The 18,443-nt window shown below is 42.0% G+C and overlaps 2 protein-coding genes across 6 annotated transcripts in view; one reads left to right on the top strand and one right to left on the bottom strand.

The window, feature by feature from the left end:
* Positions 1–8,225, bottom strand: part of PHC3 (polyhomeotic homolog 3) — a 39,955-nt gene extending 31,730 nt beyond the window's left edge. The window contains exons 1-5 of one of the 4 annotated variants that reach the window (XM_065674610.1): positions 7,743–8,225; positions 6,560–7,637; positions 3,223–3,370; positions 2,303–2,461; positions 805–882 (exon numbers count right to left, since the gene is read on the bottom strand). In XM_065674610.1, coding sequence (XP_065530682.1) covers positions 805–882; positions 2,303–2,461; positions 3,223–3,348 — 363 coding nt within the window. In that variant the 5' untranslated portion in view covers positions 3,349–3,370; positions 6,560–7,637; positions 7,743–8,225. Of the gene's footprint in view, positions 1–804; positions 883–2,302; positions 2,462–3,222; positions 3,371–3,727; positions 5,239–6,559 lie in introns of those variants that run through there. The other 3 variants (XM_065674609.1, XM_065674612.1, XM_065674611.1) reach the window with 3 other exon arrangements.
* The window catches only part of PRKCI (protein kinase C iota), a 28,931-nt gene continuing 18,386 nt past the window's right edge, over positions 7,899–18,443 (top strand). Inside the window, exons 1-2 of one of the 2 annotated variants that reach the window (XM_065674613.1) lie at positions 7,899–8,513; positions 15,842–15,963. In XM_065674613.1, the coding sequence (XP_065530685.1) occupies positions 8,398–8,513; positions 15,842–15,963 (238 nt within the window). In that variant the 5' untranslated portion in view covers positions 7,899–8,397. Of the gene's footprint in view, positions 8,514–10,627; positions 10,710–15,841; positions 15,964–18,443 lie in introns of those variants that run through there. The other variant, XM_065674614.1, reaches the window with a different exon arrangement.

Below are 18,443 nucleotides of genomic sequence, written 5' to 3'. Positions count from 1 at the left end.
TTAAAAAAAATATACAGTTAAGTCACTGAAGCTATGCACTGAAGTCATGAACAGCTTGAGGGAATGATTAATAAGCAGGATGTCTGTAGGACTAACAAAGTCCTACTCAAGACAACTGTAAAACTGCACATAAACTGCAAGTTACATGTCTGAAGATGCCACTTAAAGAAATACAGCATGAACTGAACAGAGAGCTGCAAATAACTGAAACCTGAGCACATGCCTAGAATATGGATAAAATAATTGAAAGTGCATAGAAGATGCATGATAATAAGATGATAATCAATAAAAGAATGAATGCTATAAATATTTAATCAGTTTGTTATATATTTGTGAGCACTGACTTAGATTCTTTAGATTTGGTGCTCTTTAATTGCTGATACACACTTAATGATTTTAACGTACAGTAGTGCCCTGAATAAAGAAACTAATGTGAAAATACAGTTAAGAAATCATGCGAGAAATGAAAGCTCGGGGAGTGACTGACTCTTGCAGTGGCCTAACAGTCACTGGTGCATGTGGAGAAGGCAGCTGTCCCTCGGAGTACCAAGACAGGTCTGGAACCGGTGAAGTCTCCAACAGTGGCCAATGATGATGGCTGACACCGCATGTCAGGATGACTGGCGAATGCTGGAAGCACAGCCATCACCCGCTACAGAGTTATCACACTTCTATTTACTGCTTCTGTAATACTAATTTTAACCATACCAATTTAATTACTAAAATCTTTTCTCTTTTTCCAAGTAGGTAAATAATAACCAGGAGGGTTTGAGAATGGATGGAGGGCTTTGTTCAGTTACGTACCGAGGTCTGCGACATGCTTGACTGCTGTGTGACATTCCCAGTGGGGGAAGTACATTGCCTCCCACCTGACAGGCTTGCCTAAATAGCGAGAATAGGTGTCAAATACTGAAATCAAAGTGTTTAAGTGATGTTCATATCATTGCATAAACCATCAGAAACATCCCTCTCTATCATTACCTTTTCTCTGAGTTAACAGTAAAAATGCTTTACTCAGCAGAATTAGTTTACAAGAAAGCTCATTCTGCACTACGAAATGCTATCTGCAAGGTGGTAAATGCCTTGAATTCCTACCCAATTTCAGGCACTCAGAATCTTGCAGATCAAGACTTAAACAAAAAGCATCAGAGGTAAAGTCTATAAGCCCGTTAATGGAGCTAACTTATCAGCTTGCTACCTATGGTGCTCAGAACTTACAAGTGACCATTACAAGCTGTCATTAATTTTTTATTATTGAGTGATCTAAAAATAAACCAAAAATTATAAATGCTGTAAAAAATACCCTTATATTCTAGAATGATAACTTATGTATGCAAATCTATTGTCTGTAACAGTACACTATTCCAGCCCTTCAGATGAATACCTGGGCAGTGATTTAGATTATGTATTAACAGACTGCATACCAAAATTTCTTAGCCTTCCCCATCCTGATTTGCTTTGCTCTGTCTTTGCAACTGTACAGGCACACACAAATCCATCATACACACACAAAAAAAAACCCAACTAAAAAACCCCACAATAAATATATGACCACGATTTAATGGTAAGGTTATAGAAGAAAAAGCCAGGAGCACAGACGAGTCAGTGCCAGTTCTAGCAACAAACTGCTTTATCCCTGAAGTCTTTAACTTTGTTTTAGCATTTCCATTGTAAAATCATTAACAACTACCTATCTCTGCAAAACAGTATTCTCAACCCGAGGTCAACTGAGATCAAAGAAAACTTTTCCACTGCTTTCCACTGCTCTCCTCCAGTGTTCACCAAAGGTAAAAGCTGTGCTTCAGAAATGAAATGTCATTTTCTTCCTACGTTTCCACAAGCAGAGTTAAAATGGAATTTTGCCAGAGTTAAAATGCAGCCAGATGTGTGGCAAAACATACTAAGATACCAGATGTTCATTATTTTTATTTGCTTTCACTAAGATACATTGCAATTCATTGCTTTCCCCATCAACTTTTAGAGGGAATAATGGGATGAAGATTGAAGTGGCCTACTTTTAATATTTACTACTGTTTGATGATTTACATGATGCATCATAATGTATGCAATGAAGCATGAAATGGTAGCCTACTGGAGCATGTATAACACTAGACAAAATCTTCCAAATAGTTTGGAGGCAGATACAATTTAAAATAACAAAGTTGTTAAAATATAACAGTGACTTATTGTGAGGCATTAAGCTCAGGCACTTAAGCTGTTATTATGTTTGACAATGCTCTAAAATTACAGTCCTGCTCTAGAAAGTAGCACACTGTTCTTTTCCAGCAATCTTCACTCTCACCTGTGGTACAGTTGCCAGACTCTGGAATTGGGTACTGCTTAAATGCTGCTGCTGTAAAGCAGCAGTCTGCAGCATTAGATGCTGCTGTTGAGCTGCGTACATCTGCTGGAGGTACTGAGCAGCTGAGCTAGGAGGACGATGCAAGGCCTGCTGAATAACCTGTGATGAATCAGTAGGTTAATTAATTACAATTACAAAGCATACACCGCACTGAGATGATGTGGAAGTTTAACAAGGAAATAAAACCAAATAAATCCTTTTCATACCGATCACATAATACTGAACTTGCTCCATCACTGTGCTCAACCAAGTCACAGAATACAGTCAACATAAATATATTCACATTTTGAAGAAAAGCCTGACAATCAGTTGACCATACAGCATCATTCATGACACAACACCCAAGCCTCTTAGGTTCCTGTCAACAAATCCTATGTAACATTCTACTTTTTGAAAGATCAGGATAGTGTGTGAGACTCAATCATCAAACGCAACAGAACAGACCATAGAGAATTTGAGAAGACCTAATTTAAAGAACAGCAAGGTGGGGCTGGATCCAAAGCAGCTGTAATACAAACAGAGATACCTCTAGATCTCTGTAGTCAATGTTGGCCAAACTGCCAGCTTTATTTTGTGTAATTTTTTATAGGTTTATGTTAATAAACTATACCCTTAGGGAATGGCAAAAAAATCCGAACTTTCCAGCTCAGCATTTCTCCTCTCTCTTATCTGGGAGGCAGGCCTGTACCCTGCACTATTCTTAAGTACCCTTTGGTAGGAAACACCTTCTGAGAATCAGTCACATACTGAGAACAAGGATAGTAATTAGCAACGGAAAGTTAATCTTGTGTAAAGTATCATGTAATGACTGTATTTGAGAGCACTATAAAGACAGGAAAGAGTATTTCATAGCTCAGTACCTGGACAGCATGCCTGTCAGAGCCGCTGTAGACAGATATCTGTGGTAGCTGTGTTCGGGAAGTGGAGGTGGTAGTGATAGTAGTTGTAGATGCAGAACATGTTGTGGTGCTTGGTTCATTCTCCATAGCTGTGCAGTGCTCGTCCAGCCTGGCAGAATTGAAATAAAAGTGGTTCACAAACAGAAGCTAGCACATGGCACACAGATTTTAAAGAAAAGAAAAGAAAATAGTCTAAGATCCATCAAAAGTAGCAAGATGTGGCCAATTTAGGAATACATGCAAGATTATTCTATGATTTCCAGCAAGCTACACAGGAGTACTGCCACATCCCTTCTCCCCACAGCACTGAGACTGCTGGCCAATCATTCTGTACATGGGAAAAACCACATTCTTGGCAAAAATCACTGGTGACATGGAAAAAAATAGAAAGGATGCGAGCAAAAATGTTTTTTACTTTTTACAGGAATACCTCACAAAATAGAGGAGGCACGAAAGAAACAACTACCTGTTCAAGTGTCTCTGGTGATTCCTCCCCAGCACTATACTTCCCTCTGCTGCAGAGTACAATCTCTCTGCCAAAATACCATCTTAAAAACTGAAAAGAATTACATGCCTTACTATATTGAGGAGCATTTAGTTTCTTTTTCAGTATTAGTATTATGATTAACAATTAATAGTATAGTTGCTGTCTATTGCTTTTAAAAGGATGTTAAAAAAACTGGGGGGAGAAAATGTGTTTCCTTCTTACAACAAAGAAGGGCTCAGAAAAACACTCAGAAAGAGCTGCAACGTACTAGTAAAAATGTAGCATTATCAAGTGTTTAACACTGGATGCTGCATCAAACAGAAACATAACTACCAGTTTCAACTCACACAGCTGAAAGTAGAATGCAATGCTGCCAGGCTCCTAGCTTCACCTCTCAAAACACAATTGCTTTGCAAGTAGAGAAATAACTGCACCTGATGCTGCAGCTCTTGAGTATTTGGAATAACTAAACTTTAATAGATGGATAGTTACCTAAGGACCTCATGCCTACCACTGTATTGTATATTTCAGCGTTTTGCTGTCAAAGAACATTCGTGGCAATAAAGCAGGCTTTAAAAGCAGATATTCCCTACTATTAACACTGAAGGAAAAAAATATGGCTTTATTGTTAAAAATTCAGATCTGTTGTGTGTTATTGATGCCATTTGTCCACCTACATTAGAGCACAAGTTAACACTCAGGGGTTAAACACTTCAACTGCAATAAAGCCAGCATCCTTTCCAAAACCACTTTTCATTAATTTCACATAACATTAATGTAAAGTACCTTGAAAAAAAGTCCTGTGTCCCTCCACAGAGCACTAAAAGAAAATAAAAATACTTGCACCTACAACTTGTCTAGCTAGTTTTAGCAGAGAGCTATGCAACCAGTTAAATCAGCCTAAGAAAACAACATTGGATGTTTTATTTCCTTCATCCTCAGCCATGTTTTAGATGTATTATTAGTGAGATGTGCAGAGTATTCCACTCTACTAAGCTATTCCATCAGTTCAACCCATAAAAGCTGTCAATCCTTTAGCTGGAAGTGCCTCATTTTCAAAAACAGTTGCCCAAGTTGCTCCTGAAATGGATGTACAATGGAGAACAAGAAATTGCTCCTAAACTTTGGTTCAGCGCGGCCTGGCGCTGAGGTGCATCTCGAATCCTCTGACCCCACACTTAAGAGACGCTTAACTTGCAGCCCTTAGTCCTACCTCAACACAAACACAGCACAGCACCATCACGCACAAATAGCGTGCCCTCTTCTGGCTGAAGGAACAGCAAAGTGTTCCAACAAATAACATTTGGTAGAAACCTCTTCTTTCTTTCATTGAGAAGTTGAATGTTTAAGGACGAAAAGGAAATGCATTGAAAGTGGGTATCTTTAACAAGGCAACCAAGAATCCATCACAGTTTAGCAGATGGCTATTTTATGACAGAATGCGCAAAAGCCATTACAGACTTAAAATCAGACTGCCTTTATGGCGTCTCTTTCATTTACTTTACAACACTATGTGCAGAGACCACTCCAGTTATAAAAAAACCCCTCAGATAAAATTGAAAACAATCTTCTGACATTGCTCATCAAGTACTCAACTATCAAAAAGGCAAAACTCCTACCTTACAGTAAAATTAACTTTCTTAACATATGATGAATGCCTCACAGTCATGTTGCCTGTGAGCAACTTTAACTCAAAAGAACCTCTGTAAAGCAAAGCAAATTTTAGAAAACAGACTAAACAGCCACTACTGATTTTAAGCAAGCCCAAAATACAAAGCATAACAGAAAACTATATTGAAAATAACCATTTATTCAAGCAGTAACAGTATGAGACATCACATAATTTCAAGTTACACTGCATAATGTAAACACTGAGAATTTTTGTCCACTTTATATGTTTTTTTGGTCAAAGCAAATGCCTGAAGTAAAAAAAAAAAGAAACAAACCAACCAACCCAAACCTGCTATTCTATACCAATAATGTTAAACTACTGCACAGTGGATACAAATGTCACCACTCATGTTTTAGGAAGTTTGAGTTTTGGCAAACACCACGGTAATAACAAACACCACTGACATATTGCAACCCTAACTGGTATTTGAAAATAGCTTTGTTTTTAACATATAGAGCTTATTCTTACTCTTTCCATTCATGACCTCTCCTTACAACTCTCAGTGGTACACATCACAGAAAATAAACTAAAATGTCCTCTAAGCCTAACCCCTATGAGCACTTCTGCATATGATTGAATGCAAAATAAATCCTCTCTTTCCCTTAACTGTGGCTCGAGTACACAGGCCAACCTTGCCCAAACCTTGGGGTCGCTAAAAAACAACAAAACCAGGAAATTTATAACTACGCTCTGTGGAAATGCAACCCAAGCTGTGCGGCGCAACCTGCCCGCGAACCGGCACGGCGCGGCCCCGCCGGGGGCTGCTCGGGCCCGACAGCCTGGGCCACAGAGGGAGTCCCGGGGCTGCTCCTCGGGCAGCGGCAGGGCCTCGGGCCGCAGGCCGTGCCCGCCGGGCTGACCCATCCCCTAAGCCCCTGGCACCGGGGGCCGCGGCCTCTCCCGGCCCGGCGGCCGCGCTCCAGCCCAGCGCCACCGCCCCCAGCAGCCCCATAGGAGGCAGCTACCGCCGGGGAGCGGGAAAAAGGTGGGCGGGAGGGGCGGCGCCCGCTCCCCGCGCGGGGCCGGCCCGCAGCGGGCGCTGTCAGGACGCGGGTCTCCGCCTACGCGCCCCGCCGCGGCCTGGCCGGGGCCTGCCGCTGCCGCTCCCCCTCCTCCGCGCGTCCCGCCGGGAGACTCGCCTCGGACAAGGCGCTCACTCCGCTTCCGCCATCTTCTCGCCTCCCTCCGGGGAGGTGCCGCGCAGGCGCACTGGATACCGTCGGAGCCGCGCACGTGACGGCCTCCGCCGCCATGTTGTCGCTGAAGCGCGGTGTCCTTCGTGAGGTGCTGCGGGGTGGGGGGGGTCTGGGCGGAGAGCAGCCGGGACGGGGATTCGCGGCCGGGCAGCGGGGAGGGAGCTCACCACAGTGAGGTGTGCGGATTGGGAAGTGCAGATCCTGCATAAAGCGGAACTCTGAGGTGTTACATACAGATGCAGTGCTGACTGGAGCATGGCAGGGAGTAGTGGAAAAAAGGAGTAAATTAGTTTTTGCTATAACAGAAGAAAACGAGGGTTCCCTATGTATTAGGATTACCTAATTACCTAGATCTGTCCATGCAGGAGACATTGGGCAGTATGTGTTATCAAAGAAGCTACTGGTATATTAATAGGCCAGGCTGGAAGGAAACACTACTTGCAGTGATAAAGTGGCTGATAAGTAACAGTTTCAATAGAGCACCTTTTGTTTACTACACCTCCACGCACAGACACACACACATACCCCCCCAGTTAAAAAGCATCCTTCATGTTATTAATGCCTTAGCCGTTTGATACAGGTAACTAAAGCTTCACAACTGAATGTACTATCTTGCAGGCAGGGCACATTGAATGGATTCTTTAGAATTCTGACAAGTATTTTAGTCGACAGAGGTAGTGAGAAACACATTGCCACAGCTACTGAGGGGCCTGCTGCCATCAGCTCTGCGTTGGCCACTTCTGCAGTGGTTTTATGCTAAAATCCTGACTTTTTCCACGTGTCAGACCGGGTAGATAGTGACACAACTGGTACAGGAGTCACAGTACAAAAGGCACCGTTAATGTGTCCAGGTCTGGTTTTCTTGGTGCTCAGGCAGTAGTGATGGGTTTGGTTCTATGCCACTGTTCAAGTGGAGAGAGCGGTCCGCTGCTGCGCTTCCACTGCTCAGTGGGCGCTTCCCAGAGAGTGCCGCTGTGGGCGTTGCTAAATCTCCTTGGAGCAGGGTCAGTCCTCTCGGTACCTAGGGAAAGGGACGAGTTTTCCACCCTCGCTCTTTCCCCAAGCGTCGCTCCGGTTGTGAAACCCTGCGGAACGAGCCGCTGCCGCCGGAGGCCCACCCCTGTACCTCAGCAGCGCGGCTCGCCCCACAGCCCGCTAACACTGCGCTGCCGACGCCTCTCCCGACCGCCCTCCCGCCGCGCCGGCGCCAACGCCAGGCAGCCGCCCACCAGCCCCAGCATGCCTCGCGGCGGGCTGTACCAAGTGTGTGTGTTGAGGAGCAGCGCTGCGTGCCCCTCTTGCAAGCTAGGGGAAAGGTGAAGAGCGGCATCCGAGTGGCTTTCGGCTCGCCTGGCCGGGAGCAGCCGGCAGCTCGGCAGCTACGGCAATACCTGCTGTCTCTGCTCCGCCGCCTCCCCCCGTCCGCTTCGGCGTGGAGCGTTCCGCTCCACAGGTGTGCGCAGAGTCCCGCGGGGAAGAGCCCACGTAGCACGCGTGTGGGGGGGAGTACATAGGAGGCGTAGCGCCCGCCTTCTCGGACGGCGGAGCTGCTGGCCGGTGGCGGACGGGGTGGCTCCTCCCTCCTGCAGGGGGAAGACCTGTACTCCAACCCCGCACTGTCCCGCACGGCTCCGTGCTCCCCACCCCGTGGTCCCCCCCGGCCCGGCCTGGCGCTGTGAGGAGGCGGCGGGGAGCGGTGGGGGTCGCGCAGCCGCCTACCGCTCCCCCAGCCCTCTTCTCGCCCGCCGCCCCGGCGGTGCCGCCCGCCGCGGGGTGGGGGGATGCCGACGCAGCGGGACAGCAGCGGCAACAGCACCATGTCGGCTCCGGGCTGCGGAGGGGGCGGCCTCGGCGGGGACAGCGCCCATCAGGTCCGGGTGAAAGCCTACTACAAGGGGTGAGTGAGGGCGCGGAGCTCCGCGGCGGTGGGAACGGGAGGTGGGGCCCGGACAGACAGAGAGGCGGCGGCCGGCCGGGGCGGAGCGGTGCGGCGCGGCGCGGCGGGGCCGGCTCTGCCCTGCCCGGTACCTCCGGAGCGGCGGGTGCCTGGCCGTGGGTCTGAAGGCGACCCTTCCCTGGGACGGGTGGAGCGCGCTCCCCTCCAGTGCGGGGTTTGGCCGGTCGAGAACGTCTCCGGCTCCCCGTCGGTGGCTGAAGCCAGGCACGGCTGCCCGCGGGTTTCTGTCAGTGGTGGCTCCTCGAATGAGAGGTCTTAAAAAGGAGTTTTTCGGTGCGCTTACTGTAATTTTAACATTTCGAGTTCTAGACATGCGCTTACTTGTAGGGGAAAAAAGGAAGAGGGGAGCAGAAAAAACACCCCCTGAGACTAAAGAGCGTGTTAAAATGACTTCCAGTGCTGCGCTGAACCTGCGTGATCTGGAGGTTTTGTTTGGAGGAGCCTCTCCTGGAGTTTTGGGAGTCAGCGGGGGCTGGGAGGGGGCTGAGCGCCGGCGCAGCCCCACTCCTTCCGTGGTGGCCTTGCCGGTAAACGAGGATGGATGCACCAGAGAGGCCTCCGCTGCCCTGCTCACCCTGCTTTCACGCACCCCAGGGTTCTGGTTGTTTATCTCTTGTCAGTAATGACTGCATATTCGTTCATAACACCTCATTGCAAAACACATGCCAAAATTCATACTTGAGAAAATATGTTCGGAGTCCAGCTTTGGCCCTGGTCCCTGTGCTTTAATTGATATTCAGGTCTAGAGGAAGAGGGTGTTTGGATGGAAACCTATTTCATCAGGTTTTAGGCTGTTTCCCAGGGATTGAGTGACTTCTGAGGGAATCTGTGAATGGTAATTTAAGACGAATTTACTCTTAGTTATGCTTCCAGTGTAAAAAAAAAAAACCAACCCAACCCAACACTAAACAAAAAACCACCCAAACCAAATAAATAAACCCAAGCCAAACAAAACCCAACGTTCTAGAGGTCTGCACAATGAAAATCTAAATTTTGCTGGTCTAATTCAGTGGTTCTCCAACAATTATATACAAGGCAGGAGAAGCATCTGGTTTGGCATCACAACCCCCTATTAAATAGTAACAGTTATAGGACCTAACTTTAAAAGTCTTGAGTGCAAGGGTTGCTGATGGTTCATTGGGCCATTAAGTTTGAGAGAAAGTGATCTAAGCAGAAAAAAATGTAGGTTGTGTTTTTGGATTAAGAGTGAACACATGATACTCTTGACAGCTTCCTTCCAGTTATCTGTGTTAAGTACAAGAAACGGTTTATTGCATTTACAGTATTTATTATTTCTCTTACCTCTATCTTTGTAATTTTAAGAGAGATACAGAAATCATGCTGAGTGTTTGATTTTTGTCTTGTGTCTGCTTTGGGGCTTTTCTTGTCAGAAATCTCTAAAAGTTCTGTAGAGACTGGCACAGTCTCTGGCTTTAAAAGATGAGTGAAACGCTGTCCAAGTCATAGTACATGAAATTCTAAACTCTTTGTTTTACAGTTCCTTTAATCCACCATTTCTTAAGGACGTGGAGATGCCGCTGGCTATTGGCTGGCAGAATTGTTCATCTGGTCCAGCAGTGAACTTAAAGTGAGAGCTGTTCTGGGTTAAAACCATTTATTTTTTTTCTGCTGGGTCAGTTTCAATCTTGATCATTTCCACATGCAATCACATGAATTCTTTAGCACAGGGAGGCCGTGGTGCAAGAACAGAGAAAGCAGCTCAGGGTTGTGGGAGTGAGGAGGAAAACTGCTACATTGGACAGGAATGCTTGCTCATGACACTTTAAATATGAGGTAATAATTTCACAGAGAGGGGAATGTTTCTTTTGAGTCTTATCTAGTGACTTTTTATCTGTTAATGCAATTATCAAGTTTACTTTTAATAATGATACTGAGTCACATAGGGTGTTGGTTAACCATTGCAAATACCAACAGACTAATGAGCTGAATGCCTTAGTCATGATTTGTTTCGAGAGCTAAATAAATTATTCCCTCTGCTTCCTTATAGTGGAAGGTGTCATGTCACCTTCTCGGACTAGAAGATCTATCAAGAAGTGGGTATCAAAGCAAAACACTTCACCTGCACTTACACTGCAGCAACTTGGAGACTGAGGCTCTAAATGCTGATTATCAAAGGCTGTATTTTCCCCTTTTGTCTAATGAAGTGTCTCAAGATTAGAGCTGGAGAGAGGATTTAATGGGAAATAGTGTTAATCAGGAAATGTTAATCTTTCTTAATTTCATTTTAATAGAAGCGTTTAAGTAGGTTGTAGAAGTTACTGTGGAAAATTTGACAGGAAGGTCTTTTCCAGAAGGAGTTTCTGGTTAAAGAATAAAAACTCAGTAACTCAGAAGCACAGATTTGTTCTTGAAACAGTGGGGATCTGATAGTCAGGACTCACCTGGGGCCTGAGATGCCTGCTTACTGACTTAAAACAAAGAGCTGAACCTGAATCCCCAAAACAGGCTTAGGCTGGCCAAGAGCCTAATTGCTTTTCTCAGCCAAGACAAAAGCTTTCATGAAGAACACTTTGAAAGGCCTTTGTTTCATTCAGCTGTGCAGTGGTAATTCTTTATCTTTAATTAATGAAATATGTGAAACCAGGAAGGAAAATTTTCCTCAAATGAGCAGTGATGATGACAGTAAGGGGGTGGGGAATTCTCAGGACTTCAAAATTAAGGTGTTAGGTTGAGTTTGTTTGCATATTTCCTTCTCTTGGGTAAGCCATGCTTATCTTTCTCACAGGGCTGGTTGTTTAAAATGCTGGAAACAGTATTATGTATTTTAAAGAGTTACCATAATCTGCACAGTGTATTTAGTACATTGTGTTCTTATGGATTTACTGTTACACTGATGTTTACCTACTTTTTGATGATACAGTAGCAAAGGGTAGCAGCTTCAAAGGTGAACAGCATCTGTAATTACAACCATTTCAGCTTTCTGATATTATTCCAAGTTTACCTTTTGTCTTATCTCATTTCTTCTAGATGCTTTTTTGTCAGTTCAATGCAAGAAGCTATTATATCATTAAGAGAGGAATGCATTGTAGTAGTAGAGAGCAGATAGGAGTAATACACTGCTTGTGCTCTAGGAATCATGTAGAATTAACACTGTTGATTTAAAAAAGAAAACCAGAACCAAGCAACAAACTCGAAGAACTGTTTTTCTGTCATGATTAGGACTGCTAGCTTGCATGCTTTCAGTGCCCAATGTAGATAATGCTCTCTTTGCTTACTCTGCGTAGGCTGTAATGTAGGTTAGACTTTTAATATAGTTAAAGGCATAGGTTACCAGTGGTTTGCTTGTCTTGTGTTTGGTTTTGTTCAAATGAAGACTGTTCCTGACAGTTCTCTCACAATACATGTTAAACTTAATTCCAGGAAATTAATCTCTTAAGAATTTTTGAGTTCACACGTCCTTTATGCTTCATCTTGATCAGTTCTTCTCTTCCATGTCTTCTGTTTTCTTTTGAGGATCTGGCTCTCCATAGGAGAGTGTTCAGGTTGAGAAAGCTTTGGTCTAAGCCTGTGAACACTTTTTCACCCCTTCTTGCTGTTTCAATGGTGATTTGATTTTCTGGTGATAAACTTTTTCCAGAAATAGATTATGGATGCAGTCAGTTTGAGACCTCTGTTTTTACAGTGATTGTTCTCTCAGAAGTTTAACCTCAGAAGTGAAAAATGAGATGCGGATACTGAATTGCATTTAACTGTTGGCATTGGTATTTTGGTTTTTTGTTTGTTCTGGTTGGTTTTGTTTGGGTTTGTGGTTTTTGTGTTTTGTTTTTTTTTTAACTTTTTTGTTTTTTAGGGTTTTTAGGTTGTTTTTTTTTTTTTTTAAGGGATATTATGACTGTTGGATGATCCGTTAAAAGGCATGAGGAAAACTGATCTCAGGAAAGGTCAGGAAGATAGTGATGGGGTTCATGGTCTTCTAGAGATATTTAAAACTTGTTTTGTGGCATTTGTGTTTAGATTTGTCATTTGTATTTTCTCAGTCTTCCTATGGTTTATCTTCTACTGATTCTTAGATTTGCAGGGTAGAGATTCATGCAGGCCTTTTATTAGTGTGAATAAAACAATCCTTTATTAATATTCATGGAAGATATAAATGACAACATGCTATGTAACAGTAATTCAGGACAAGTACTGTCTTGTTTATTTGCATGTTTCTTACTCTCAAGTCCCTGATTAAGACCTATTATAATACTCCTAAAACAAGTTCTAAAAACCGTGGTGCTTCTGTAGCAAGAGTTGTCACATCCAGATGTGGTGATGCAAAGGGTGTGCTTTAATTGGACTTTCTTCTAATTCATCGTGTGTATCATGAGAAGACAAATAAGGATATTATGCTTTAGAACAGCTTTATAACAAACATGCTTATTAAAAAGTGTGTAAGCTTATCTTCATAAGAAGGAAAGGGCTGTTGTCAAGATTGTTTGCCCATGTCTTAGTGAAGGAAAGCATTTTGTATTTTTTAATGCAAGGCAGCAGGCTATAGTCTGCATTAACTTTCATTTCTTCTTTAACTTGGCCTCATAATTTTTGTTTGAAATGCCAAATTTCTTCTCAGTAGAGTTTTGACTTTATCTTAGCTTGAATGAATGCAGGTTATTTTTCTATTGAAGACGTCATAGGTGTATTTTTCTGGTGCAAGAAGAGTGGAAAATACCATATTATGCAAAGGTGTGGTAACAGAACTACTCTGAAAGTGAGACCTGCCTCAGTAGAAAATGTCAGTGTCATCAGTGTAGTTAAAATGGCAAAATAAATCTCATAGGAAAACCTGTAATCTTTCAGTTTCTGTGTGATGTAAAGCTGGCTTCACATCTCTGAGAAAAGTGCTAAATGTTGCTTGTGGAACCTTGTTCATATTCATATATTTATATTGCTATTAGCTGGAGATTCCCCGAAAGGCTGATTAGTGTTTGGTGTAACAGAGACTGTAACATCTTCCAATTGGGTTTAATAACTGTCCTGTGTCCTGTAATTTAATACGTGTCCTGTCGGAGGTATTAGGGTAGTAATTTAGGGAACTTGCTTAAATTCTGACATAATTGAACTTTCCTTTTATTCAAAGGGCAACTATTTTGCTACTTAAAAGTAGCAACAAGTAGGAAGGATACTGGGCTGCTCACTATGTGGTATGTTGTGACTTTTTCTTCACTGAAGTACAAATAAATCTATTTTAAGTGAACTTGAATCATCAAGTTTGAAAACCTGATGAATAGGCTTTGCTAATATATATATACTTTTTAATCATCATTTTTGCTACAGCATCAGTGATGACAGTCTGAGATTATGCTTTGTCACCTAATTCTCTTTGCTTGTCTGACAATAAGTCATGTAGTCACCACTTATTTTAACATACCCTCTCTCATTATATACTAGTTCAGCCACAAAATGAACTGCAGTAATTGAAATACTTAACTCTGACTTCTCAGTGCCCTTCAGAACTTAACTTTTGTTTAAGAAAATATTCCAAAGTGAATATATCTGCACTAAAATATAAATAAAGGAAGGCATAGTAAACTTTAGCACAAAATCAGTGAAGCTACTAAGTAAGCAGTGCCTCATTTCCTTCCCTGAAAAACAGGAAATACAGGTTAAAGCTTCGCCTCCTAGTAGGGCCTTGTTGGTTTGTCTTTGGTTGATGCCTGTATGTGGGTAACTGTAACACACTGTTAAATCCACCTCTGTTCATAGAGACAAATGTTGGCATTGGGTTTGCAGTTTGTGCATTTTGATAGAGGATGTGAAGGGAAATCTTTGAGAGAACACAGTTTGCCTTGTGGAATGTTTGCAGTCAGGTGTTTCAAACAAAGCCCAGTTTGCACCGAAGTACTGTACTATGTTTAAATACTGGGTTCCAAATACTGTTTTGTTTTGCATTTTTTCTTGTGTGAAAAGATCAGGAGCAATTCCTTAACCAAATACTGTAGCAGCTTTTTGACTGCTTTATCTAGATTATTGAGAGGGGTCATTTCACTGCCCTCCTTAATGGAGTCTTTCCTGTAACTATGCTAACTCTGATTGTGCTCTTAAATCCAGAAGTAGGTTCGTTGTTCTTCTTGAGTGCTTAGAAATTGCTATTTTATTTTATTCATGCTGCTGAACTTAAAGGAGCTTCAGGCAGGCATGTTTATCATGAGTGTTCTCTGCCACTCCTGAAAGTGGTTCAGGTTCAGTGACTGCAGCATGTCATATTAGGTCACCACTGTGATACCAGTCTGCCCAGCGCACAGGATGATTTAAAGGTGTTTAACCTGCTGTATATGTGCACTTGAGTCTGGCAGGAATGTTGATGTCAGTTTTGACCAGATGGAAACTTTGCCAGTTGCTTCAGTATTTCCCCTCTCACCTCTTACCAAATAGTGCTGCTGGCTGGCTCCAACTGAAACAACCGAACTAGCTGAGCTTTTTATGGGAAGATTAGTCTTGTAGCTCACATATTTGGGTTATAAAAGATGTTTGAAGAGTAGTGTGGTAAACAGCCTTCTGCCTTCCTCTGTGCTGTATCTCTGAAATCTTTTGTTTGAAGGACTGCAACCCTGAGTCACCTGTTTCCCCCTTAAGGCCCAGCAAATACCAACACAATGGGTCAGCATTTTATGTTAATGCATTTTAAATACCTAGTTAACTTAGCTTTTAATCTTAATTATAACAGAAATACCTATTCTGCATACCAGTAAAGTAGTAGATTTTCACCATCACTGCAGTGAAGCATTGTGGGTTCCTTTATCTAAAGGCACTTTCAGTATTTGGAACATTCCCCCAGTCTGCTAGGAAACCCGTTTAATGGTTTTCATTAATTTTTTATAACATCTACATAATCAAAATGTAGCTGAACACATATACATTCTTAACATTTTGCTAATAACAAAGTAACCGTTAAAGCACAAACCCAGCTATTGTATGCTAATAAGGTCCTTCACAATTTTTGTAGCATTTCATTCTTCAGTTTCCACTGGTATGTAATGTATCTCATTTATGTGTGTGGTTAATATCTGCTGCAACTCCCTTCAACTATTTGGACATTTAAATCTTACTTAAGCAGATAACCTGGAGGATTCAGTGTCAAGTAGTTGGTAATAAAAACCACCTGGAGCCTGACTGCTGTAGGAAGGGAACTTACGTGCTTACCTAATATTTTTCTAGGGGCTGCAGCAGGGATGGGTTTTATATTAGTGGTACATGGAAAGTGTTAGAGGTGATGATCAAGTGCTACATGTTACAAAAGTTCACTGATTTATTTTTCTCTTTCTCAGGGACATCATGATAACCTATTTTGAACCTTCTATCTCATTTGAGGGACTATGCAGTGAAGTTCGAGACATGTGCTCGTTTGACAATGAGCAGCTTTTCACCATGAAATGGATTGATGAAGAAGGTAAATCAATGCTGCTCAATATGTTGTTCAGCCATCTAGCGTTCTTCTCTCTTTCATCTTTTCCTTTCCCTTTACCTTCGTAAGATAAGCTTACAAAATGTATGTCATAAGTGTATTTTGAGAAATAGTATAACTGACTCCAAAAAGAATGGTTATCCAATGCCTCTGTAAGTGTATATTTTAATGAAAAGGTTGTGGCTTCAAATTGCTTAGTGTATAGCGTGCTGTATTAATCGAATAAAACCTCAGTGACTATCAAACTGTGAATTCAGTGTTAGGATTTCTTATGAGAGGATTATACTACTGAAGATGACTGGTTCCCCTTAAGTCTTAAATCTCTGAAAAATATCTAAACTAACCTTGAATTATGCAAATGACAGTATTAATCGAAAATATTGTCACAATTTAATATATAGCTGAATTGTATGTGTAAGCAAAACCATTATATTTTGAGTGTTTGTATGAGCTGTTACTTTAGCAACCTAAAGTCTATTAACACATAGCTATAAATAAAATTCTTTCAAAATATTAAAAGAGAAATTACTTGTCCAAATGATACATAGTAACTTTTCATCAAACTGCAGTAACAGTCTTGGCTGAGAACTTTTGTCATCTCTAGCATTAAAGTTATCCATGTAAGAGTTTACCTCGGATGAACAAAGAGTTGGAAATCTGTTCTCCCTTCCTCATAACAGATGTAGTCCAGCTGAGCTGTATGCATACACTAGCAATTTTTTGAAAAGGTTATTTGTAGTTCCTGTTTTCTTTGAGGAATTGGTGTATTCTACATGCAGTTTTGAACTATGTGGAAGAGACATCTAAATTATGAAATAGCTGTTGAGTTATTTTAACATGCTAAGTACTTGATGCAATACATAAAAGGCCGTAATGTGCAGTGATTTGTTGGCAGTGATTAGTATTTGTGTGCAGCGATCAGCATAAATTGTGTTTATAGAACTGTTTCCTCCCTTTCTCAGGGCTTTCCTAGTCAAAATTGGGTGACTGCCAGTTTATTCAGAGCTTAAAGCTAAACATGGACCAATGCTGATTTTTTTGGAAGTGTTATATGGGCAGGTGTGTTGAAGATCATGTACTCTTGGGAACCTGAGCAGGTTTTCCTTCTTCCTGCCTTCCTTCCTTCCTTTTTTTTTTTTTCCCCCTTCTTTATTCCCCTCATCATTCCAAAGTTATTTATACCAGGCAGATGCAGTAAAGTAAAATAAACTGTGTTTATGACTGAACTGTGTAGTGGTGCTATTTGGGTTGAACATTTACTTCACAGTAATAAGTAAATAGCAAATAAGCTGGCTGCTTTGTTTTATCTCGAGGAGGAAGATAGACTCCTCACTGAAGAGTCTGCAGTGTTGGTCATAGTAAGAAGCACAGACCTTGCTTTAATAAAGCATTTATAGAAAATTTTGTGTGGAGTCAGTAATTTACTCGAAGCAGCAGTTTGTTCTCTCAGTTTATGCTCTTTAATTAGAGATAGGTTTTGGTTTTTTTTAAAAGGAACATTGCAGTTTGTGAATACATGAAAACAATTGTAGTCATAGGATTCAGTTTTCACAAACAATCCGTGTCTACCTTAGTCATTGACTTCCAGTTTAATGTCAGTGGAGAAGAAGTTAATCTGGTGACAAGGAGTGCATTTAAAAAAAATCCCCCCAACTTTATTATGAGTCACTCTTGCATCTACAATGCATGGCTTCTTGCTGAGACCCCTGCCTCCTCTCTTCCTCTCTCCCAAATTCTCTGCAGTGTTTTCAGTTGGTATTCTTTCTAGAGACTCATAATTGTCTTTCTTGGAGAATTCCTGTGCCACATCCTCTTTGCTAAGACTGAAGTTTACTCTTTAGTCGTAGCACAAAGAAATAACGTATACTGTGGACTGGTTACGCTACTACCTGTGCTTCGCATAGAACAAGGCAAGATACAGGGTCTAGGCCATCTCTTAGCTAATTCCTGACTAAACTCCTTGATAAGAGGTGTGATGAAACCAGATTTACCATGTCACCAGGGTTTTTATTTGTCATATGCTAAATGTCTTTTTAGCCTTTGCATGATGCAGAGCATCATGAATAGCTAATTTATTTTTGTTTTCATAGAGGGAGTGACAAGGCATATTTAATTTGAGTGGAATCACTTCAAAAAATGCTCAGATGCAACTGGAAAGTAGGACAAACTTGATTTGATTTTAGGCAAATTTCTGCTTTACCTGTGTGCAGTCAGTTTGTCTTACCTGTCTTCTAAAATGACCTGTAGGATGGACACTAGCCTTATGTTTGTGTTCAGTCTATTGTTTCTTGCTGTATAACTGGAAGGTAAATGTTTTCCTATGACACTTGTCCCAGCTGTCTTTGACTGCAAAACTTGTACTGCTATTCTGCACTTGTTGAAAGGGTATGTCTATAAACCTTCTGCTTTTAGTTTGAAATATGGTGTGTGTTCTTGAGAGCCTCCTTTTCTTCTGCCAGAGAGAA

Source organism: Lathamus discolor, chromosome 3 (genome assembly GCF_037157495.1).
Source record: "Lathamus discolor isolate bLatDis1 chromosome 3, bLatDis1.hap1, whole genome shotgun sequence".
NCBI classification, from domain to species: Eukaryota; Metazoa; Chordata; class Aves; order Psittaciformes; family Psittacidae; genus Lathamus; species Lathamus discolor.
Note: the sequence above shows the minus strand (reverse complement) of the source record. Positions and strands in the feature narration are given on the sequence as shown.